The sequence below is a fragment of the Diadema setosum genome, chromosome 1 (assembly GCF_964275005.1).
Source record: "Diadema setosum chromosome 1, eeDiaSeto1, whole genome shotgun sequence".
Classification (NCBI taxonomy): Eukaryota; Metazoa; Echinodermata; class Echinoidea; order Diadematoida; family Diadematidae; genus Diadema; species Diadema setosum.
This window is the reverse complement of record NC_092685.1, coordinates 48,002,509-48,028,941: the sequence shown is the minus strand read 5'-3', so window position 1 is coordinate 48,028,941 and position 26,433 is coordinate 48,002,509. Positions and strand designations below refer to the sequence as shown.

At 38.9% G+C, this 26,433-nt stretch overlaps 1 protein-coding gene across 1 annotated transcript in view; it reads right to left on the bottom strand.

Annotated features, from left to right (window-relative positions):
• LOC140242735 (1-phosphatidylinositol 4,5-bisphosphate phosphodiesterase beta-3-like) overlaps positions 1-26,433 on the bottom strand; it is a 173,427-nt gene that overhangs the window by 82,741 nt on the left and 64,253 nt on the right. Inside the window, exons 6-8 of the mRNA XM_072322530.1 lie at positions 18,891-18,970; positions 9,998-10,051; positions 8,776-8,860 (exon numbers count right to left, since the gene is read on the bottom strand). Of these exons, the coding sequence (XP_072178631.1) occupies positions 8,776-8,860; positions 9,998-10,051; positions 18,891-18,970 (219 nt within the window). The remainder of the gene's footprint in view (positions 1-8,775; positions 8,861-9,997; positions 10,052-18,890; positions 18,971-26,433) is intronic.

Genomic DNA, 26,433 nt, shown 5'->3' with positions numbered 1-26,433 from the left:
TGCATTCTATTAAATTGGTAAAAACCTCTCCACAAGATAAAAAGAATGCATTCTCAAGGAATACGAAAGTAAGACTTTGACCCAAAATTTTCAAAGTCCAAAGTCTGCCAAATATGCATACATTTGTAATCACCTAAATGCTTATTTCATGGAATGTGTTCCTTGACTCTGTTTGAAAGAAATGCGGCCTACCATTTTCAAAGAGTATTAATGAGGGCGCCATGACTGCGTGAGACAGGCAACATACAATACTACACACTAATGATGAATTTGATAATGATATCATGTCAATACACATCTCATCTAATTCATATCTTAGTTTTTAATGCCTGTTGATTAACATTTGCCATATACATCATTATGCATCATTATTCAAACAGCCACCAATTGTGAATATCATGGCAATACAATCACAGTGCCTACTGGCCATCAACAAGCTTACAAGAATCAAATATCAAAGACTGGATGTTAGTAATTAATGGGTACCCCTTGATGGTATGCTGTTGTTATGTTATGTTAATTCGAGTGGTGTTCTCGATCCACAATGGCACTCCACGTTTGTCTGTCCAGCATTGCAGTTTTTATCTCGTTTGATGGTATACACAGTTTCCAATGCATGAAGTTCACTGTTGTGTAGTATTCTGTTAATTGCAATCCAGTCATTTTATTCCTGTTCACTGGTAAACAAATCAGGTACATTTGAGTCACACTAAGCAAATTACTTATCCAATGGCAAAGTGCATGAGGTAATGTTAATCTTGACTCCTAAATTTCTCTTTGTCCTGAAAGAAAATATATAAATGTCTATCTGATGTCACTGCAGAAAATTGCACATCACCAGAAGAAAAAAAAAAAGACTACAATCTACTCTCTAAAAGAAAATTGGGTGAAAATATTCACACTTGAAGGAGTGAATACAAAAAAGAGTGAAAATAGTGTGAACTTTGAGTGAAAATGTTCATTTTCACTCATTTTGAAGTGACCTCAGGGATCACTCGAAGATTTTGGAGTGATCCCTGAGGTCACTATAAAATGAGTGAAAATGAACATTTTCACTCAAAATTCACTCCAATTTCACTCTAAATTCACTCTTTTTGTATTCACTCCTTCAAGAGTTAATATTTTTACTCGATTTTTTTAGAGAGTACCATTCCATCATGCCAGAACAATCTCTCAAACACAACACAATTGAACATTCTTCAAGAAGTATCATAACATAATCAGTCTGTTGATGACCTACACACAGCCAAAGCTCGAACTGAAAGTGTCAAACCACACATACATGTACAACCATACAGCCCATATTCACCATTTTTATTGGCATGTATACCACAATATTGCCTTTCCCTTACATCTAGGACAGGTGAACAATAGCATCATCCACACCTCATAAATCACTACCAATCTCTCTATACAATGTACAGGTGGGCGTTTATCATCTTTCAAAAATCGGGTGACGATATCATCCTCAAACCTTCCCCACTTCTCCCGGCCTTGAAGACCTTGTATCCAAAGGGGCGACACAAGGCATCACATATATCCTTTATTAACAAAAACATGCTGAATTGCCTATACAAACAGCGTGGCCAAACCTGAGGGAGAGGCAGGGCGCCGCATTAGTGAGGAGTTGCCATGGATACGCTCCAGTCACGGCTCTCAGCATATAGTAAGCTGATTTACTGACTAAATAAAGAAACACTGATGCGATAAACTTTGCAAAGTCGTCATGAATTCATCACTTACAATAACGCGCAGCATAAAATCTCGGGAGGGCTCTATCAAACATGAGTGCATAGATTCTCAGGACCTTAATCAGATAACGCAGTGGAAAGCACTGGTCGGAATTGATTTGTGAATATGGCACTCAGCATACAAAGAATGTAGATGAAAGTTCTTACATCCATCTCATATTAATTTTAGGGATTCAGTGGATATTTTGTTGCTATCTTCATCACCTATGATTCATTCATATTCATTTATTCTGTTTTATTTTCAAAGGGTAGCCCTTTCAGTCAAAGAATTAATTTACAAGGGGGCCCTACTGTAAGCACAACACAAAATACGTACATATGAACATTCTATTAAAGGATCGTAAGTGATTATAAAGTGTGTTTGGATTGGGGAAAACATAGTAATATCTCCCTCCATCTCTCCATCTTTGTCTCTGTCAGTATCATGTCTCTCATCTTTTTTTTTTTCTCTCTCTCTTTCTTTCTGCACACATCTCTCACCTTTTTCTCCTTCTCTACCCCTTTTAATCTACTTCTCCTATGCATACATCTATATCTGTCTGTCTGTCTGTCTCTCTTTCTTTCTCTCTCTCTCTCTCTCTCACTCTCTTCCCTTTCTCTCTCTATCTATTGCTCTGTATATTCATCTGGTTTATATCTATCTATCTTTCTAGCTATACAACAGCTACATTTACCAAGTCATAAATCTTTCATTGAATACTTTTACTGAATATATACCAAATATAATTCACATTCTGGTTTATTTTCATAAAGGTAGTATACTTCAGTGATATGTATATAGATATCTCAGAAGTGAAGTACAGTAACCTCTCAGTAATATGTTAACAGTTCTTTCACAAGTGCAGACAGGGTTGCATACCTCAGTATTGAAATATTTTTTCCACTAACTGATTCCAAAGATCGAGTAATCTCTAACCCATTTTGCGCTCTGTTTCACAGATCACATACATTCTTGGCATGTGAACAATAGCCACCTCTTTGACTAAAAAAAAAAATCCTCATAGCCTTTAGACATAGCACATTGGATTCTGGCAAGCAACAGGTAAACTTGTTTAAAAGTGTCAAACTTTGTTAAACTTTACAAAGTGAAAGACTAGCTAGCCTCCCTGGCTACATTTTGTGACAGATTTAGGAGACTATTTTATTTCTCGCAAAGAGAATGCATTAGATCTGACTCACATTGTTCATCATCTCTGCAAAACTTGCTGACAATAGCTAGACTTTTAGTGAAATCAATCATAGGGTGCACCTTTGACTGCTACATGTAACAGCTATGTTTCATGTAAAGAACATCTCATGCGATTCACACAAACTGCGCATGATCAACTGCCCGTTTTGCACACAGATCTTTCTTCTTTGGATTGTTCCCCTTCATAAACTTTGTTTTGTCTCGAAAGAAGTATCTACACTCGTACAGTATATAATCACTTGATATGTGACATTCATACACTTTTGCACATATTTAGACTAGTAACCACGACAACAAGCATCACATATCACAGACCATCTTTTTGTTTTTCCTGATTTTTTTCTAATGAAATCATAAATGAGTCAAAAAGTAATTTCATATCATGTCTCGACTCATGAGCTTTCAGCGACATTTTCTCCACAAAGTCTATATGAACTCTCACCTCTTCTTCCCCCTCCAGGAAAACAACATTAAGGAGATGAAATATCCGCATCCGAGGGGAGAAAAAACCATGACAGGAAAACGCTACATTGACTTGGCAAGTGGGGCTTGCAAATCCCCCCGGCTTCTTAATGAGATACAATCACCTGATTGCCTTCTAAGAGATCACGAAAGAGGGTAAATTAACTGGTTGAATAAGTCCATTAGCTGGAAGGAAACGAATCAGCGGCATGGACCGAGAGGAATGAGGGGGGGGGGGGGGTGGTAGGGTAGGGGGAAGAGTCATTCATCTAGACCAGTCCTTATCATTATGAAAGCTTTGGAATGGGGAGAAGATCTTAACCTCCTGATACCATCTAGTGCATCAAAAGATTGGTGAGATGACACCACCTGCCAGCTTCCCTAAAAAAGTTTTTGAAGAAGGAATCAATCCTTGCCTCTACAAAACCCCATCTTCCCAGCGATCATTTTGGTAGCATCTAATTTTACCACCTCTCCAGTGGTCCCATTCTTAACCACACACTTATTGGGAAACTAGTTGTTTATATACCTTGCCCATTCCGCAGTAAACTCTAATAGTTACTTAGATTGATGGTGTATAATGGATATTGACTCAATTTTCATATATTCATTTTCTGTATTCAAGTCAAAAGCAATTATAAGATTCATACCACATTCGCACAAGCCTACTTTCAATAATAACCCACATTTTTTAACAATTCCATTCCATGGATGGTAAAGCTGTTAAAAGAAAATGTTAGGCTTCAAGGAGAAGTAATGGCTAAAAAGTAATGTTGATAATCATAAAGATTATAAAGAACCTACTGTTTTTTGTGAGACTTCAAGCTCAATAACGATGCTTCACCTCTGAAAAGTCAAGATTTAGTTTATCTGACCACGGACCTCAGAAGAAGGACAATAGTACCATCTTTTCAATTCTGTTGCATTATTTTAAAGAAAGAAAAAAAAAAACATGGTCGCTCACTTGAGATTTGCATAATCCTGGCCATGAATGCAAAATGACTGGGCCTCTAAGTCAAAGAACAACTTAACACGCATTGGGAGTAACAATAACTGCAAGTCTGCACACAAATCTGGGGCAGCACTCCACCCACCCACACAACACACACACACAACACACACATCTCATCCAGGCATATATCACATAACAAGACGGTGCATGTTACCCTGTATTACATTAGGACAGATACGATTACATCGCGGCCATCACAAGACACCATAACTCATTTGTGTGTGGAAGCCAGGAGCTACAAGGGCATCAATTGTTGGCTCCCAACAGATCAGCTTAGCATCCCCTCACGGTGGAGCTTGGTGCGCTAGCACTCCATCACAAAGACATGACTTTACTTTCATCTGCATTGCACCTGTTGCTTTTCACAGTATGCTGCCAACAACAATGAATATCACTATTACGGTGCCCCATCTATGGAGTTAACATCCTTTTCGTAATGCAGATATTTTATACAACACAAAAAAATTATCTGGTTGTGCAAACAGATTCTGTTTGAAGATTCTGTTGAAGCTTCAGATGCCTCATCTAATTTGGCAGATTCCATACATGAAGACTTTGAATGCAAAAAGAGATATATGCCATTTTCATGGGTTTTTTTATAAGCAAGGTCATCAAATAGAGATACTCCACTTGTTACATCACAAGAAATATTTTTGAAGAAATTACAAAATGATCAAATATATGTTATTATTTTCTTTGTAGTTCAGCAGCTTCAATCACAAATACCAAAAGATGATGAAGACACAAAAATCAGTTTTTGCCATTACACTAAATGTACTTATATGTTGATAGAACTCAGATTATTTGCATGTACATAAGTGCATTTCTCACAAATTTTCACAAAAAGATGCTACTTGACATAAGGCCTAACACGCAATGTTATCAAGATATCAATTCATGCCTTTAGGATGAGAAATAAAGATGCCTTTTGCTGTTCCTATCTCTGAGTGCTTCACATATTTTCTGGTTTTAATCATTTACTGGGCTAAAATAACCTTCCAGTTTCATCAAGATGGTACTATCAAGTGCCGACTTCATTGACAGTATGGTGTTTATACATTGTAGCATTTGGTGGTTTTATAAGACTATTCAACATCTCAAGATACACCGACATTCATTCTGTGTGCAACCGCAAGCAATTATATTGAAGAGCCTTAACTGCAGCACTTAACTGCATCTAATTTTCTCTTCCAACACACAGGCAAACACTCACACCACACACACACACACACACACACACACACACAACCACTTAAAGCCGGGTCAAACTGTCCCTCCCGCTTAATCTCTACCCCCATGGTCTCCATCATCAGTCACATTTCATATATATCTGCTTGCGTTTTTTCTCTCCTCCGAGACTTTCTCTGTCACCCTCCCTCTCCTCCTCCTTCCATCTTCAACTGGATGCCAGCAACAATTCTACCCTATCCGATCCCCATCCCATCCCCTCCCCCAACCCTCACCCCATTCCCACTCCCTCTCCAACCCCAAGTGTTATTGGCTATCTTCGGACCCCATTTCCCCACTCGTGAGAAATGAGCACTCTCTCCAGAAGTAATCCAGATGACCGCTCTGGCGGTACGCTTCATTTGTCTTTACGTTTGCCGCACTCGTCCCGCCTCGGCAAAGGGGGAGCGGACTTCGCGGTGTGGCTACGACATTCGACTTCAAGTGGCCTACCACCAGTTCTGGAATTCTCCAGTTCTCACACTGCAGCTACTTCTGGTTGACCTGAAACGCTAACATCACCCCTCTCAAGTGATCGTGATGAGTGTGGCAGCAAAAAATCTCTACGAAGATGCATGACAGGAAGACGTGTCCTCCAGGCAAAAGATTAACTTGCTTCGACGACAAATTTCTAAACAAATCTAATCTCCTGTCTAATATTCAAACCCCTGTTCTTGAGCCTGATTTCACTTGAAATTGTACCAAATGTTTAAATGACTAATACTTCACCAAATTCTTTAGCCAAACCAAAGATCCTAAATCCCATCTTTTACCACAGACTTGAACTCAAATTGTGTGAACATGTGCTCAATGCTAAAAACAACTGGACTGTTATCAATTAATTACTACTGAAATAATCATTACAGGGAATATAACTTCAATTAACCTTAACCCCTTGAATACCGCTTCTCCATCAATTACTATAAACATCTCGTGGCGTTCAGGTGGTGTTTGGTGTGAGTGGAACAACTAAACTGTAGACAAATTTAAAGTGTCCCTTATATCTCACGTGCGAATGGGGCAAAAGCCGAGGCTACTCCAACAAACGATGGATGGGATCATTCATATCAGAAGTGGTGACAACCCATGTGTGAGAACGTGCCAAGCGTGAAAAATGTTGATTTCTTCCACGTGGCGTCCCCACAAAGCCCCAAAAGGGCTCATCCCGTCCTCACAGTCACAGTCGGACGGGCCAGTGATCTCATCCACAAATAACACCTCCATCTCGCTACATCTGCTGGTCTTATATTTCCATAAACGAATACATTCTGTATATCCACAGTTGAATGAGAATGCTTTGATTTGTTTATTCTTCAGCAATCCATGACATTATCACATTTTCCAAACAATGGCAGCATAATGGACATTTTCTGTTTATCAGAATATCTTTTACGGAGCACGTAAGTGGAATAAAATCGTAGCGCTCAGAATAATAGACTAGAAAGAGAGGTATTGTTCTCAAGTGGTATATGAAGCAATATTATGCAAAATTCTCCCAGCCCTTACCATTTTCTTCAACAAACAATGCTGGACATGTCATTCAGATAGCTGAGACATCATCCTTTTGCTGCTTTCAAACCTAAAAAGCCATTTAATAATTTTGAATTACGAACAACTGTAGCATTTTTATTGATTTTCTATACTAGGGCTCTAACCTTTGTAAAATAGGTTACTCTCTCCCTCCTTTTTTTTTTTTCTCTCTCTCCCTCACTGTGTCTGAATGTAGATACACACGGTTTATGCTATTCTAGAGTCAGATAAGAAGTGACTTTACATGCATTTAACATTTCCAGACAGTGGATGCAGGCCTCGTACTCACATACACCTACACAACACATATATGTGTGGCTACATTCACAATGGGGGGGGGGGGGGGGGGGGGGAGGAGGAGGAGGCGTCGTACTTCACTGGACTAAGACCTCCTTATTTATTTATTTTTTCCATTACAATGTATAGTATTTCCTGTGTTTTATGTATAATTTCAAGCAGTTCATTATTTTACTTCATTTAAAAATTCTGTTCACTTCGTCATGTACATGTACATGCATTCTATTTACCATTGTAATCTGGGGGCTTTACGCCATTTCAAGCTATCGCTTTTTGTAGTCCCCGTTCTCCTCATCAATATTTCTTTTTCTTTTTGCTATGTTGATCTCACAATGTATTTGTTTTTATGATGATTGAGATGAATAAACGAATTGAATATGTGTGTGTGTCAGCATGCGTGAGTGTCTGTGTGCATAGCGCTAAATCCATCATTTTTCAATGGATTTAGCACCTTTTGGAAGCAATATATGTGTATGTAATACACAGACACATACAGATGTATTAATCAAGAGGTATATGTGGATGTATTCCAAAATGCAATCAATTTGTCCATTTTGTAGGCCTATTATACAAACTTCCTCAATGATGCAGTATTCTGACCATCAGCTTGTCCTAGAATTTATAAAAAGAGAAAATGGCTGGAGGTTACACTACCTGGAAACAGCCAGAAAATGCCATTACCTCCAAACCATCAAGGTCTATGGGAAAAGAGATTACAATCACTGCCACATGTCTGACACGAAGTGTAAATCTTTTATCTCAAAGGCAACTGGCCAAAGCCTGTTCTTGAAACCCTTTCCATACCAGGGACATTGGACAGTGTATACAGCGCTATTGGGTTTTCTGTGCCATTGGCACTCGAAGCACACACAAAGGCCCAAATTCACGAAGGTGGTACAAATGAAACCATGGTTTAAACCATGGACAAAAACCATGGAGCGCCAAGTGTCGCACGGAATATTTCGTTACGAAATTGGTCATTTCATCGACAAAATGACCGTTTCGTTGACGAAATGATCATTTCATGGACGAAATGTTAGTTTAGTTAAAAAATGTTGTCATTTCGTTACAAAATCATTATTTCATCGACGAAATGACTGATTTCGTAACGAAATATTCCATGCGACACTTGGCGCTCCATGGTTTAAACCATGGTTTCATTTGTACCACCTTCGTGAATTTGGGCCAAAGGGATAACCCTCTCTGTTCCAGGGACTTTGTACAGTGTATACAATGCTATGAGGTTTTCTGTGCCAATTAGCACTCGACGCAGCCAAGGGGTTAGGAGAGACACCTGCACTGCTTACCTTTCCACTGTGGACTCCGGCTACCTGCAGAGCCGTCTCTACTCTCTTCTTGTCCGACGTGCTGGACGAGAACATCTTCAGGATGCTGCCAGAGAAGGAAGCAGATAGATGAGGGGATAGCAATCAGAAAGCCTTTTTTTGTGTGTGTCTGTTTGTTTAATTGCCACACAACACAGCTGCAGGCAAATCACAATACTGATGAAATAATAAGAATACTAACAGATAAATACAAGATGAGAATGACTTGCTATAGAAACAAAAATTTTTACCTATGGGACTGAAGTCATTTAGACTTGCAGTTAAAGGTTTGAGATGCGCTCCTGTTAACACAAGACAAACACTTGTAATCTAGTTCTTTTCCACTTGTCAAACTCAAGAAGATTACGAGACTCGGCAGAATAGCAGAGAAGAAATGTGATGCAAAAATAATAAAAGCTCTGATGTAATGATATATTATGAGCATTTTATTAAAAAAAAACAAAGCATATAAGTTCTTCAGATCTAGATAGAATATCACATTTCTCTTCTCAATCACTTTCAATATTACATAATATTCTGCCAACACAGGTAAAATGGAAAGAACAATGGGAATTCAGTGAAACAGACACGTCTGCAAGACAATGCTCAGAGTAGTTCATTCACTCACATGGGCAGGCCAATAGAAGGTTGTATTACATACGATATCTCTTATCAAAACACTTAATGGCTTCTAGCCATCAGCGGGAATCTCTCCTCAGTCACCTCTGGCTAATAGTGGCAAACCAGCGTCTCATCTGATGTTTGCATGAGTTTGTATAAGTGTGTATGTTTGCACTTGTTCACACACATACTAGAGAAAGCTGGACACATGTGCATACAAACACAATCACAGGGACAGTTGAATAACATGGGTTTTTTTTTTCTTTAATGTAAAAAGAAAGCGGGGAGACGCCACTATTAAGCAAGAAAATACGAAGTGAGAAAGACAGGCAGCATTTTGCCTCATTGTAAGTAAAGACTTCTGTATGCCTTAATAACAAAATCATTGAAGACTTTTTTTCCTCTATGGCACCTCACCCCCCCCCCCCCCAAATAAAAGAATATCGTGCAGCTCAGTCGCGATGTGCTATAATGTGCTGTTCTCTTCTATAGCTTTTCACATTTGCCAGTTAAGATAAGAAAGAGAGGACAGAGCTTAAGAGTGCAATGACCTTGAGAGCATTAACATAGACAGCAGACTTACTTCTTGACAGGAATGTGCCCATTTCTGTTCACCATGATCGTGATCTTGGTGTATCTGTGGAGAAATGGCAAAAAGAAAGAGAAAAAAAAAACAATGTCGATGTCAAAATGTGTTATACTGAACTAAACAACACTTTCTTCCAAACACAGGTGTGAGAAGTACATTTAATCCAAAACAATGTCACGAAATTTCAACTTACCATGGCAGTATGAAGTGAATAAGGACACACAGCAAACCATAACTTGCTCAATGTCTGTCCTATTTTCTTCCTCACATCCTTTGAGAAAATATATTAGCTGTGGACTTACATAACTGACTTTCAAGAGTTGTAGCCTCTAATTACAGGGAAAGAAATTGAGAGCACTAATAGAGAGTAGATTTCAAAGTTTTTCCCCACTCTGGATCTGACCCATCTCACTAATCACATTCTCATGTTCCAAGTCCTGCACAAACTTTGAGCTTGTGCAGCAGTTGGGTCCCACATGCTGAAATCTAACCATGATGTGAACGTATCATCCATGTGTGCAGAATATACCAATGACACAAACTATGGTCTCAATCACACTACTGCAAACTTCATTAAACCATCAAATCACTACAACGGCACACTCAAAACCCTCCCTTTGCTATACAGAAGAAAAATTTTGCTGTTTTCACAAAAATATCATTGTAACTCTTCACTTTGCAATAAAAGGCTTTAGCTGATACAATACCCTTATTAAAGCAAATAATAATCAATAAGATTCATAACATTTCTTTCGGAAACATAACGGAGATTGAGTGAAGGTTAATGAACAAAGAAGACAGAAAGTTGTGTTGCAATGACAATATATTTCTAGTATCATTGATGGTAACAGATACCAATATTAATGTAAACATGTGAAATTTTGCTTATGTAACTTGTTTTTATCTGTCTGATTGTAATGAACAGTTCGCTGTCCTTGCTGTTTGATTTTGCTGTATTCTTAAGAGTTGATGTAAAACTAGTGGAAGTTCTCTTGAATCTATCCCCTACCCCCACCCCCCCCCCCCCCTTCGCCGATATTTCTACTTCTTGAAATGCAAGTGCTACTAAAGAGTTCTGCTGGCTTTGTGCCAACATCCATACACTACTGCCATCTTGCTTTCCGGCCGCCACAACCTCCACTTCAGTGGAGAAGCCACCGACACTCTGACCAACATCTAGCCGCAAAGAAGCTCCGCGAGCCTGAAGCCATTCTGACTAATGAAATGTTTTTATTACCCTTGTGCCTATGACTTACAAAGACAATTCCACTTGCCTGAATCCAAGAAATGAAACGAGGGAACTTCTACACAAGGACAAAGGAGAGAGAGAGACAGAGGACATTGTTTTTGCAAGCATATATTGTCTTTGTTGAAAATTTGTCTATCCTAATTCAATTTGTAAATTCATTTTTGCAGTCTTCTGGCATTTTGCTTCACTTAATCAAACTTTGTGATTCTCCCTTGGCGATCTACACCTAAAAGAATTGAATTTAATGTCAAGGAGAAAGTGTTGTTACTGAAATCACACTTCAACGTAAGACAATGCCATCGATCGGTCAAGCATACCCTACTCCTATCTTGAAATCTGAACATAGGACTGTACCGTATCGCGCTGATGGATGTGTAGGACTGATATCATGTTCGGTTACGTCTGACGTAAGATTCTCTGTCAGTGAAAATATTTAGCTGCCACTCCAGTTACATCTCCCTAATATAAAGTATTACCAACAAAAAACGTAAAATCATACAACAGCAACTACATTTGCAAATTCTGAATAAAAGTACTATGCAGAGCCTCCGTAGTTTGTCTGTGAGGTAGAAGTTACCTATATGCTTTACTAACCTGGAGATTTATCAATTGTGTGTAACTTCCATCTACCAAAGGTGTCACTCTACTGTAAATCTGGAAATTTTTGCATGCATGAAACTCATGGGGAGCCAAGATTTGCAATTAAAGTAAAATATACAATGTACATGAAAGGTTTTTGACTACACAATGCGTTGAATGCCACTGGCAATTTGCAATAGTTGTATGATGTAAATGTTTCTAGTTTTTCAGTATGCTGGTCTTCACATTCAAGTAATATACCTTTGATTTGAATTCTTCAATTCAACATTGCATAAATTGACCCCACATGTGGCTACATAATCTCTCTTCCCTCTTTCCCCTTCTCCTGTCTGTCTGTCTGTTTGACTGTTTGTCTGTCTCTCAATCTCTTTCTCTCATCTCTTTTCTCTCTCTCTCTCTCGTTGCCCTTGATTTACATGCGGTTGCTTTCATAGGAGCCTTTATCGCCTGGATACCATTCCCACTCCCTCTATTGATGCCTGTGAGCGCTGTCATTTACCTGTAAAGGCTGCCCGCGGCCGATGCTATCTGACAGCCTCTGTTGTTGTTTGCACGCATCATCAATATCACCATGTCTGTTTTCATTTCTCATCCGCATCACTCCCGTCCTGACGCCATCCCCCCCCCCCCCACCCCACCCCACCACCAACACCGCCACCATCCTCATTTCCTCTTCAGTCGATAGCAATGGCACTTAAGCTGTACCCCTCTGATTTCTGTCTCTCATGACAGGAACCAAGCTCGACTTCAGATGCAGCATGCTTCCTCCCTTACCCTTCTAAACTGACATAAAATTCCGGTGATATTCTAACTGATACTTCTTCAAAAAAGTAGCACCTATGGTGTCTCATAAAAAAACAAACACACCTAACATGCTGAAAGAAGAGAAAAAAAGCACTGTATGTTTGCACAGCAGCTAGGCACTCAAATCTACCAACAGAGGTCATGAATCAGCTCTTAAAATACTGCCGTGAGAAATTGACAAAGTCTGACTCTCAAATGCGCGTTATTTGCAAACACATTACGATAATTTTCCTGTACTAGACCCCGTTTACAGTGCAGGGCCGGGCTCAGCCGCGGCTCGGCCGTGGCCGAGTCCGGCCTCAATTGCGCGGCCGAGCCTCGCAATTTTGTCCGTTTACACTGCTGGGCTCGGCCGCGCTTTTGATTCAAACCTTTCAATATTTTGTCGTAGTGGCGCTCTGCTTGTAAACAAACGCAATTTGGTATTGTCTGGTTTTCAGACCCTTTGCCAAATGAATTCCGTGGCGACGAAGTCGCCATTCGGGCAAAGGCCTTTGCCGAGGAAAAATCCTTTGCAGGACAAAACCACCTTAAACTATACTAGTTTTCGACGTTGAGGGGGTTAATATCCTGAATAGCGAAAGATACAGGCAGAGGGTTTGGAAGCCAGACTAAAATTGGCCGCGCAATTGGCCGCGCATTTGGCCCAGTTTGCGTTTACACCAAGAAGAGGCAGGGCTCGGCCGCGGCTCGGCCGCGGCTCGGCCGCGGCCGAGACCACCTCCAGAGCGAGGCCAAATGCGAGGCCAATTTTGGCCTCGCATTTGGCCTTTTGCGCGTTTACACTGAAGCGGGGCTGGGCTCGGCCGCGGCTCGGCCACGGCCGAGCCTCGCACTGTAAACGGGTCTAAGTCATCATCTTATTTGGGGGTGGATTTTTTTTTTTCCTCACCTTTGTACTTTGTACTTTCTCATTAGGCTATTGATCAAAGGAAATTTCACACAAATGTCTTCACGTCCAGTACTAACAAAGAATTGTGTCCCCACAGAAAATGAGTCTGTTACCTAAAATCACTTAAATAAAGGTGTATGAGAGCATCTGTTCAAGACAATTTCAGAGGGTTTCACGACCTAAACACATTTGGCATTAACATTGCACAGGGGAAATCCTTGTTCTTGGGGCTACCTATGTTATGCCAATTTGAATATCCATGTATTACCCCGAGTCGATTTCGCTGTCTGCATTTCAAAATCCGAGTATGACTCATGATCTAGTTGCGGCACTCTTTCGCCATTGTATGTTAACGCCCCTTTTTTATCTCATGCTTTTTTCTCTTCTTCGGGGGAATATTTGAATCAGAAAGCACATTTTCGAGGAATCAGTCGGTGTGCACAACACAGTTCACCCTGACAAGAATGCAAGCAAAATATGCACATATGAAATTATACAGACATTGGAACACCAACTGCATGGCAAATTACCTTTAGGCACAGCATTCTTTACTCAGCCTTTGGAAAGACGCATATGTCAGATATCAAATATCTATTTGAATGTATTTCATAACAATAAACTAACTAGATCTGAAACTGTAACACCAGGGAATGAAAAGGTAGTACAGTGAGCTTATATTTCTTTTCTGTTTATATAACTGAGAGTACCATCAAATGCAAGTCAAAGCCCAAAAATATGATTTCATGGTACAGTTTTGAGTTACTATATATCTCATTATAGTGGGTAACTGTTTTTATTTGCCATTTAAAGAGTTTGCATGCACACAAAAAATAAAAGAGCAAGGGTTTTACTCCTCTACATTCAGAGGTGGCACTGTATTACTTCACATAAAGACTATAAATATTATGAATATTCTATGCATGCATACAATTTCCTAGAAAGGAAGAACATATTCTGCAAGCACACTAGAGAATCTTATACAATGTATGTACATCCACTTTTGGTATATTCAATACATGGAATTCATTTTATATTCATTTGTTGAATTCCTCTTCCGTAAGTCTGGCCGATATTAGACAGAGTTCCGGTATGCATTACCTTCATCCTGGATAACAAAACTAAAGAATATATCGGTGCATCTCCATGGAAACAAAATCAGGTTGTTTTTCAGAGATTCCTCGTAATGAATCTTTGTCTGAGCATCATATCTCTTTTAAACAAGTCACCCATATGGACAGAGTATGGCTATAAGTCCTCTCCCCCACCCCTCTTTCCAAGGGGTTGGGGTTGACTAGGAAAGGGAGGGGCATGTCAGGTGTATGCAATCATAGCTCTCTTTTACATGGGTGCCAATGCTGGACCCCCTGGGGAAAAAATCAACTCCTTTCTTATTTACTCTGTAGTGTATTGTATGAAATATTCTTCCAGAAACTTTTCAAGAGCCAAAAAGTTGATAAGCTCAGTTAACGGCTTGTAGCTTGATCAGTTTGTCATAAGAGGCCATATTTATATGACGTTATCATGATATTACATCAATTTGAAGTTTTGATTAGAATTCATTCTGAATCACAGCCTTCAGGAGAATGAAGAGGAATCCATCCATTATCTCACGGGGGGGGGGGGGGGGGGAAGGGGGGACACAAAATGAGTTGTTATTCAATTTTGATTTTGGAGAAGTGGCCACATAAGCGTGTGAGATTTCTCTACCCTCACAACCTTCCTTGCATATGTGAATATAAAATGTCCTCAAACAGTTATAAAATCATTATATATTCTGAAAGTCTTCAAAATAGATTGGTACAAACCCAGCAGACTTTGAACTTTGACAATGAATTATGATGAGAGACCAGTGCTTGATACCATAATGAGATTACACCAGCATATGAACAACCCATGCCATGTGTAGCCAGGGAGCTGTTTACACTATGTCAACTTTTCACGATACACAAACAAATTGATTCCTTCAGCCTTTAAGCCATACACTGCCAATCTTCCACTCAGAATATTTCACCACTGGATGACAATTGGCATGTGAGAGGTTGGCTACCACTTGCTGCCACATTCATTAGTCAGTATATCTTGCATGTATTTGTATGTATATTCTGCTTACAGTCCCCACATGTAACTACTGTACTATAGATGAAGGAATTCATGCCAAAATATTAGTTCAGACAAAAGATAAGTTGAAAGGAAGTATAGTAAAACATCAGAATGTCAAGAGAGAGGAGTTATCTATGTTGGATCCTTTTAATTCCAGGATTTTGTCACATACTCCCACCTCTTGATAAGATATCTTGGCTAAGTTACTGATTGTAATATTACTTGAGGCACTTTGTTTTTCAGAAGACACATATCTTTGTAAATTTCAGTCCAACACAGAGTCATGGACTTTGCACTCAAACATATCCTTCTGCATGGAAGAAGTAACATACTTCTTGAAATTATTGGTCTCTTGAAGCAAACAGTCAAAAGAATGCAGCTCTAAGCAGTCTGCTGTCAAATTGCCCATAGGATACAATTTAGAAAAACTCAAATGTTCCTATATACATGTATATATGCAATTTAAGAATATTTTATAGGTCATCTGTTGCTTCTGTTTAGCTTATTTTATTACAAATATTTTGTGAGATGACTTTTTTTTCTGCATGTGACACTGCTATAACATTGCTAGCACTTTATTCCCTCAACTCCCTTTCCATCTGGAGAGGTTTTAATCGTAGGATCCTCTCACGGAGAGCTGCCTCCAATAATTGAGCAACCACCAGACAATCGGGTTATCTCGCAGCGCTAACATTCGATAAGATCTCGCCAGCGCCGACTGCGTGCCGTCCTCCTCGCGAAACACGTCGGAGAGGAGCCCTCGATCACCTATCCATCGTATCTGCGCATCTGGCCTTTATCGTTCAACTAGCCATTAGCCCGGCACCGCCGAACAAATTATGCATTTGAACAACCCAGTTTATCGGGCAGCTTTATCAGGCTCTTTATCACGGGCTGAACAATTCGGCACTCACAAATGAAACATATTTTATCATATCTGAGTGTGTGTACATTAATCAGACATCTATACATATACTTATGTGCATGTGTGCATTTGTGTATGTGTGTGTGTGTGTGAGGGTGTGTGTGAGGGTGTGTGTGTGGGTGTGTGGGTGGGTGTAATTACTTAAGCTCAATAAGCTGCTTAAATCAGCTTTTTAGGATATACACTGTAGTCACATTTCTCTAATACTTAAAGTCTTTTAACTCTTCTGCTCATTCTCTTGCTTCATGAATATCCTGTGGTCATCCCTGGAGGAGCATAACTAAATTGCCTTAGCAGATAGTTTAAAGTGCAATCAAAACCCTTTGGTTCTGTGCAAAGGTTAATGGCTGCTACAGGGGTAATCTGGCATGATGAGTGTTGACTCTTTACACAGCGCAAAGCAACTTTTATGACGTGCCATGAGAAAAATTCCTTCTTTGACATTTCTTCAATTCATTCCGTATGGCAGACACATATTTTGTAATGAATGTATAAAGACGTACTGGCAACACTAAAGACAACTCTTCCTTCTTTTTACCTCACTTGTTCATATGATGAAACGCTCAACCATGGCTTTGAAGGACACTGCAGAGGCTAAAATCTCTAAAACAGCAGACAAAATTGTGTGCTTATTCAAATTTCATGCTTTACATGTTTTCCTGCTGTTCACAAGCTCGCTACATGGTCTTGTATTCTACAGTGGTCTACCATCCTCACTGACAAATTAAACGGTACACACCTAATTCAATCTCACCCTCAAACAAAATCCTGCCCCCCCCCCATAAAGAAATGGAGAACAGTACAAGAAGAAGTGTTTGATACTTCGAGATATTTCAAGAGAGAGTAGTAACTGAACGCAAATGTAGTAATATCATACAAGATATTCTTGTTCAATGCAAGATTTTAACTGAATGCTCACAGTGGAGAAAAATTTTTTCGATATATACTTTAGCTGACCAACACTGCACCTTTAATAGCAGAAACCCCAATTTGCAAATATTGAAAAGGGCATGACCCTGACTGAATTAAGAACACAGTAGATATGCTATATAGTCATAATAATGCATATGGAACATATTTTATCAGCAGAAGTGAAGTGATATCTGAGACCTTCTTACCCAAAACTAGGAAAAGATTCAAACATTCTGAGATTATCAAAAGAATTTTGTGGATTCCCCTCCCCCCACCCTGCTTCAACAGTCACTGGTTTTGAGCTGCATTTTCACACCTAGGTTATGTTGGAACCACATGCTGACTTCACACCAATCTAACCATAATGGGAAGGCCTAAAATATCTGTGACCTCAAATACATAACTTCGGTCTCTGACACAACATAAAAACATCTGAGGCCACATCATCAGGTAGTAACATGTTTTGCACTGAGCACAGAGCCATTCTAGATTGCCATGCAGCAGTGTATTCCATTAGCTCTTCATGTATAAGGCTGACGTGGCAGCAATTACTGTTAACCTTTTTCTGATGAATGCCGATATTGAGGTAAATCATCCACATAATTGAACTTACAGCCGAATAGATCGTGATCGCTTGGAACAAGTGGGATAGTGCTGCGGGGACCATTGTAAGGAAGTATCTGATTACCATGAGCTTGTCAGTAATTAGCTAATTACATTGATTGTTATCACGGTGCAAATAGCTTCATCAAAAATGTGCTGAGGGCAGCAGTATGTGTTCCATGCAACAGCACCTATCATCACAGTAATGAGGTGGCCCTTGAAGAAAGGTTTCTTGCCCTGCTTCAGAAAATGTTACTTAAGAATTAAAAAAAAATCAATACATTTCCATGACAATTGCAATGTTTGTATTATGCCTTACTTCCCTGTACGCTGTCGAGGTGTTCAACATTTGAATTATAACAATAGTAAAAAGAAGAAGAAGAAGAAGAGGAGGGAAAATAAGAATAACAATAATGATATTGACAAAAAAATGATAAAAATAATGCATTCTTAAAATAGTAAATCGTGTTTTTTTTTTTCATTATGCTAGAGAGACAATATTTGTGTGGAATTCTCTTTAAGCTTCCATTAGGTTGTTGTCGTATTATGACATCACAAATTGTTATAGCCTTCCCATCCAGTGACCCAGTGACATGGATTAAACCAAACTTTAGAAAAATATTTACTTATACATTTTGGTCAAACTTTACAATTATATGGATGTATATTCTTGCATCCACTGTATCTACAGGATATGTTTTGGGGGGTTAAATTTGACCTTTCAGAGCAATAAATGCTTCTTTGTTTTAATGCGACCACTTTGAAGGGTAAACTGATGGTGAGGGCAGCTCAGTAAACTTACATTTTCTCGAGAAGCTTGGCGAGAGATGGGTTTTGGGAAGACCGATGATAGGCCAGCTTCAACAGGTTTTCACACCATTCCTGCAGATGGCAGAAAGAGAATCGGGGGGAAAAAAAAAAACAAAGACATGAATTTTTCATGCCAGAAACTTCTTTGTACATTTCATACACGTCACTCAGAGGTCATATCTTGACCATGGGCATACATCAAAGACACACCAAACGCTGACAGTAAACTCCCAAAACACACCATCTGGGAGAAACACGGTACGATTTCTCGGCAGACCCGAAGCAGACTGTGTCTTCGGCACTACATCATCTGAATAAAACATTACCAGCGATACCCCTAAAGATATAGTTGCCAAACTCCAGATGACATTTTATCACTTCGCTTGACATTCTTCTCACTTACATCTCTCTCTTTTCTTTTTTTTAAATTTAAAAAAATCCATGCAGCGATGCTCGTAATGAATGCAAAAGTCATGATTCTTTTTTTTTTTGGGGGGGGGGGGGGGGCCTCTAGGGTTTCAGGAATTGGACACATTTCTACACGCAGTTTCCAGGCACCGGTATTTCATCTCGTACCTGGAGGGAGGAGTGGTCCAGAGGATGCTTCATCAGCAATTTGCTTCGCTGGCAGAATGCAAATCAATGCGCACACAAGTGGAGCAAGGAGGAATTCTCGATGTCCCTGTAAAGCTTTACAGGGTGGCGCAAAACAGACATGTATTCACGAAGAGATTTAATGGTAGCATATCGCATCTGCAAGCATGGACACACAATGTGTTTTTAAACATGGAACTGTTGTTTCTTTCATTCTCTGTCAAGTTATAAAATCAATGCTTGCTTTGTATTTATTTCTCCAGTTGATAGTTGAGCTGGATGTGTATGATTAGGACATAAGCATGTTTGCTTGCTCTGATTTGATTTTTAGTTGCAGTGATTCTACATCTCCTCAAGATTTCCCTGCAACGGTAACAAGATATAAAGGGGCTTCGACACTGCACCCCAAGTTAACCACGAGGTGACGGCAAACACAAATTTGATTAGATTGAAGGCCCTTTCAAACCGACACCGACGGCCATCGCGTAAAGTGATAATGATCCATCTGTAGCGTCCTACTTACAATGCTACAGGTGCAGAATTGTGTGTATGTATGCATCCTGATGTCGTGGAGGAGCAAATCCATTTACATCATGGCAAGACTGCGGTCTATGTGGTGTGTGTGTGTGAGTGTGTGTGAGAAAGGAGCTACAGAGGAGCCCCAGGAACTTTATGAAGATGGGAGGGAAGGATTGGGGAGGACGCGGACGGTGACAAAAACGGGTGTGAAGGTTTGTGTGTGTGAGTCTTAAGGTAAGTTTGAAATGATGGTTTATGTAGAGTGAAAGGGAACGGGTTGAGCAGGTGGTAGGTGGAGGGTGGAGGCAGGGAGAGGGGTGCAAGTATAATGTATCAAAAGGAAGGCAGTGTTTGGGAAGTACATACACAAGTGTGTGTAAAGTGTACCAATTGTATTTGTTCTGTGGGTGTGTGTCGTGTGTGTTTTGATCTATGTTCGATGTAGGGTACATAGGCAGGAAGGGGGTGGGTGAGGATGAGATAGCAATCGTGCTTTAATATCAAAGGTTGACAATGGAAAGAGTGTGTTCACATGTGTCCAGTGTGTGTCTGTTTGTTTCATTTCCATCTGAGAAGATGGCTGGATAGCCCATATTCAGCTGCAATACCTGGTCTTCCATTGTTAAAGGAGGATGATGAAAAAGATTTCTACATGTGTGTATATATAGCATTTTAAGCAGGAAAGAATAGTCACTGAGATAGAAACATATGTAGTAGAAATAACTTAAGATGAAAGATGTTGTGATGAATACCACAGTCACAGCAGGATGCTGCCAAGAGTTATGTCTGATTCTAGATGCTTTATGATGAGCACAATTGAAAAAAAAAAAAATAAATATATATATATATATATATATATATATATATATATACATCTGGTATAAATAAATTCCCCCTCTCCCAAGAGTCTTTTATACAGATTTGAGCAAACTGACTGTGACTCAGTAGTCATCTTGATTACTCCCAACACAACAACTTATGCCGACATACATATAGACATTTCATTCTCACTTGGAAAGAGTTCGCTTGATTCCTAGTTAATAGTCTGTAAATGGATATGGATACACATATGTATTTGTCAGATCCAATTCTGCAAATACACAAACTTTTCACTGAAAAGATGCTGTTGGTACCCTACAGGATGGAGGCCCACAAACATATGCAGTTTCAGCCCCCATAAAACAATGCATTGGAAAATTAAAGCAAAGCGTATAAAAATAGGAAGACAAGAACTTAAATGCATGATTTGACATGCGTATTACTTTCTTATAAAAAAATAAAAGCAAAACATGTATGCATGATTGACACATTGCTTTCATATCCAAAAATAAAAGCAATACATGATACTTTTGAGGACACAATTAACAAACAACTTGACATCAGGCCACTTAAACCATGGCACAGTCCTTAGTCTGTCACTGTGGCATATGTATGTCCAGGGTAATAAAATATTGAGACTTTGCAGGTGTACACACATCCTTCTTGAACTCCAACGGTTCTAATTTCATTTTCACTTTCTCCGCACCGTTTTCAAGATATTACAATGCTAAAAATTAGACCTCCACCACTTCAAGCCATGGCATTTACTATTACCATGGTTACCAAGAACACTGATAATGGGTCTCCCAGACCAGACCAAAGAAAGTGAAAGGACAAGAGGAGGAAACCTTGAAGAGGAGGACCTCGATGTATTTTCAATATTACAAAGGCACACACACATTCTATCTCTTCACTTTCTGTACTTGTCCTTTTTTGTATCTACCTACTTAAAATTGAAAAGGATTTTCATCCACTAAATTATTTCTCTCCAACTCACTCTCTCTACCCCCTCTCATATATTCCCAAACTCTCCCACTATCTATCTCTATCTCTATCTCTATCTCTATCTCTATCTCTATCTCTATCTCTATCTCTATCTCTACCTTAGATCTCTCACTATGTCTTTACATCTCTTTTAGTTTCCATCTTCCATATTGCCATGATGAATATCATGCATTTGTGTCCTTTCAGTGCATCTTGTACTTTTTTCTTTGTTTTTGTGTCATAACAACAAGTCATATCAAGTGTAAACGGCATAAAGTCGTAAAGGACAATCTTTGAACTCCAAACATGGGATGCTGAAAAGGGTAAATCAGGCAGAAATGGGAAGGAAGGAATGATAAAAGAATAGGCAAACTGGAAAATGTTCATAAAAGGAAAATAATCAAGAAGAATCAACAGATGAAAAGAAAGGGAGAGAGCTACACTGATATTCAGATGGAATGAGATTAAAGGGACAGTATAGTTTTGGTTGAGGTGGGAATTCTGCTCCTTGCATTTTGCAGGATTACAAAACCACTTATGAAATATTAAAGAGCAGGCAACTCTAAGAGAAATTCAAAGTTTATTTGATGAAAACTGGTTTTGAAATGGTTGAGATATCCAAAACTACAGGAAAACAAAGCGATTCTTTTAAAAGCTGAGTCCCATCTTTTATAAGGATTGCTTTGTTTTGGATATCTCAGCCATTTCAAAGCCGATTTTCATCAAATAAACTTTGAATTCCTCTTAGAATTGTATGCTCTTTCATAATTCCTCTTAGAATTGTACACTCTTTCATATTACATAAGAAGTTTCTCATTATCTCTCACACAAGAAAGTTGAAAACCTGAAGCTGGCCATCTCAATCAAAACTAAACCATCCCTTTAAAAGGATGGACAAACAAGGAAATATCAGAGGAAAAGGAAGGAAATTGAATGAGAAAGGAAGGGGGAAAGATAGGATAGACAGTGACCAAAGATGAGGTGATGAAATTAGACAGTTAGCAGACTGTGTTGAAGAGAGCCCTGCAGACTGATGCAGGCCCCCCTGTGCTACTTTTTCTGAGGGCATTCACCCCGTTGGTTACCGTGGCAGCAGAATTAATGCATCACTCAGCGGAGAGCTCCCCTTTGAGTGGTTGGCAATTTGAGAAGGCGGGCTATCGGTCCCCTATAATCTGGATTGAGGTGGCTGACGCGTGAGTAATAGCATCTACTGACGATATCTTTCTCGTCCTCTCCCACTCTCGCACCAACGCTGATGGTTACCTCACCATTCAAATGTGTGTTCATCACTACTTCCACATACATTATGGGCGGCACATTTCATTTGCATGCATATTATGCTCAGATCATTCCATAATGTGGGTGTGTTGCTGACAGTTGAATTTCTGATTGGGGACTTCCAGAAATAGCCCTCAATAACGATATCATTCCAGTGCATTCCTTTATGTGTCACAAATATTCAATTCAGAAAAGCAAATGAAATGTTTGCAAAAATGACCACAGAGCAATATCATTGTTGCATATAATATGTAAAAGATACTTGATCACATTTGCTGTTATGATGATCAGTAATAACAACGTTGATGTTTGACAACACATTAATAAAGTTATAAGCTCTTCCTACTATGAGGCATACAATGGCAACTGTTACATGATAGTTATGTATAAATAACTCTGCAAATGTTGCATGTGTGTGCATGTGTGTGTGTGAGTGTGTGTGTGTGTGTGTGTGTTCTAATCACTTGGTTTTCCTTTCAGCTACATTACCTCACATGAGAATGATAAGGGCGTTAAGTTGTCACTAAACTCATAGTGTTTGAGGCAACTTAACACCGTTCTCATTCTCAGCCGAAGTTTGTCGATTTCCTTCTATGAATGGCTCGAATTGAGTTTGCTGTAACAGGTCTATTAACATAAAGTAAACTCAGTTTTTGTAACATCTGAGGCCATTAAATCAGAACTTTCTTTACACTGGAACTCATTACATCAGAACTTTCTACTACAGTTGACTTCCCTATGCTTAAAGGACAAGTTCACCTTCATAAACATAAGGATTGAGAGAATGGAACAATATTAGTGGAACACATCAGTGGAAGTTTGAGGAAAATTGGACAATCGATGCAAAAGTTATGAATTTTTAAAATTTTTGTGTTGGAACCGCTGGATGAGGAGACTACTACAGCTTGTGAGTCATATGCGTACAACAGTTTAAAGAAAATGTAAAGAAAATTCAACATATTTTCACTTTTTGCGCATAATAAAAGAGCACTTGACTTGCCTCTTTCTAAAGGCAGGGGGAATAATATTACCCATAACATTTGTCGGTAACGAGTCGGGGGAATGTGTACTTTTTTCAAAAGATGAAATTTTGTGAAATTCTCTTTATATTTTCCTTATATTGTTGTACGCATGTAACATCTAAGTTATTCACACAATGCAGTAGTCTTCTCATCCAGCGGTTACTGCACAAAAACTTCAAAAATTCATAACTTTTGAACGGATTGTCCGATTTTCCTCAAACTTTCAATGATGTGTTCTACAAATATTGCTACATTCTCTCAATCCTTATGTTTATGAAGGTGAACTTGTCCTTTAAAGGGTTGGCGCAGTTCAGTTAAGATGGAGCTTCAGGTTTCCAATGTTTTTTGATGATCATCTATTTTTTAGATATTGAGAAACCTCTTATGAAATATGAAAGAGCATATAATTCTATGAGGAATTCAAAGGTTTTTTTTTTAAATGAAAATTGGTTTTGAAATGGCTAAGATGTCCAAAAAAAAAGCAATCCTAATAAAAGGTGAGAACCACCTTTTATCAAAATCGCTTTGAATTACTTTGTTTTTTGTATATCTCGGCCATTTCAAAAGTGATTTTCATCGAATAAAATTTGAATTCCCCCTTAGAATCATATGCTCTTTAATTTTTCATAGAGTGGTTTCTAAATATCTCGCAAAAAGTTGAAAGCTGAATCCTTACCTCTATCAATACTACACAATCCCTTTAACCTTTGAAATTGCTACTTATCCTCAAAGATGGATTCTATTTCTGAAAGAGGAGTCACCTCAGGCAAGCATGAAGGTCTGTACCTCATGACTGATAAGTCCACATCCGCTGTAGATGAACTGCTGCTGGGTCGAGGGTTCAGCAAATAACAGATTGGAGCACCCTCGATGGTCACTCACGACATATCACAAAGTGAGATGGGCTCTTCAGAGGTCATGTCAGATACTTACAATGTAGTAGTAGTAGTAGTAGTAGTAGTAGTAGTAGTAGTAGTAGTAGTAGTAGTAGCTAGTAGTAGTGTGATCTGCTACTACTGCTATTAGTTGTAGTAGTAGTAGTAGCTGAATGTATCAGTAGTAGTATTAGTATGATCTGCTACTACATGTACCACTAATAGTAGTAGTAGAAGTAGTAGTAGTAGTAGTAGTAGTAGTAGCATTAGTTTAATGTATCAGTAGTAGTATTAGTATGATCTGCTACTACTACTAGTAGTCAGTAATAGTAGTAGTAGGTAGTGGTAGTAGTAGTAGTAGTAGTGGTAGTAGTAGTAGTAGTAGTAGTAGTAGTAGTAGTAGTAGTAGTAGTAGTAGTAGTAGTAGTTTGATGTATCAGTAGTAGTAGTAGTATGATCTGCTACTACTACTACTATTGGTAGTAATAATAGAAGTAGTAGTAGTAGTAGTAGTAGTAGTAGTAGTAGTAGTAGTAGTAGCAGTAGTAGTAGTAGTACATTTGTAGTATTAATAGTAGTAGTAGTATTAGTAGTAGTGGTAAAAGAATTAGTACCAGTATAATTTGTAGTGGCATAAAAGGTAGAAGTATGAGGAGAGGTCAGAAAAAAATCCAGTCAAGCATAAGGACAGTACTTAAGAGGAGACAAAGGAATCCCAGGATATTGGCTGCAGACACCACTCAATGGCAACCATCTTATGTGGAGCAGAATCTCTGGTAGATATATATATATATATATTTCTATGAACAGTAACTATTGGCAGAACTTGAGACATTCTCAGCTTTTCTTCTTGGCAGATTTGCATTGCACAAGTGGTTCAAAAGGTGCTTTCTGACATTTTGTCGTGTAGTTCTTTCTATGAAGCAGCCACTTGATGAAGGACTGAAATACAATAAAAAAGTCTTATGTTCTTCTATACATCAAATCAGTAAATACAAAATATCACGGTAACTCTAGCTGCACACTGCATTTTTGTATTACACTGTAACTATGAATGCCAAAATCTATTAATCTATCATGTGATAGTAATGTTATACATTATATTGTTGTTTTATATATACTTACTTCATCATGCCTGCATGGAAGCATAAATATCCCCCACAAGGGCAAGACATAGTTCTCAGAAGGGCTCAAAAATCATCTTCGACCATTTTGAAATTACTCACACTACATCGAAAGGGTCTACCATATAAGAAACTTACCTGGCTGACATGATTTGCCAGGATGATGAGTTGTTTTGGAGTATTCTGAGATACTCCAAGTGCGAAATAGTTTTGATTTATTCCAGAAGAGCCCTCCCTGTTCAGCAGCAGGTAGGTAGAATTACTGTGTGATGATCGATCATGGCCTAGCAATCACATTTCGAAACAAGCTTGAATGA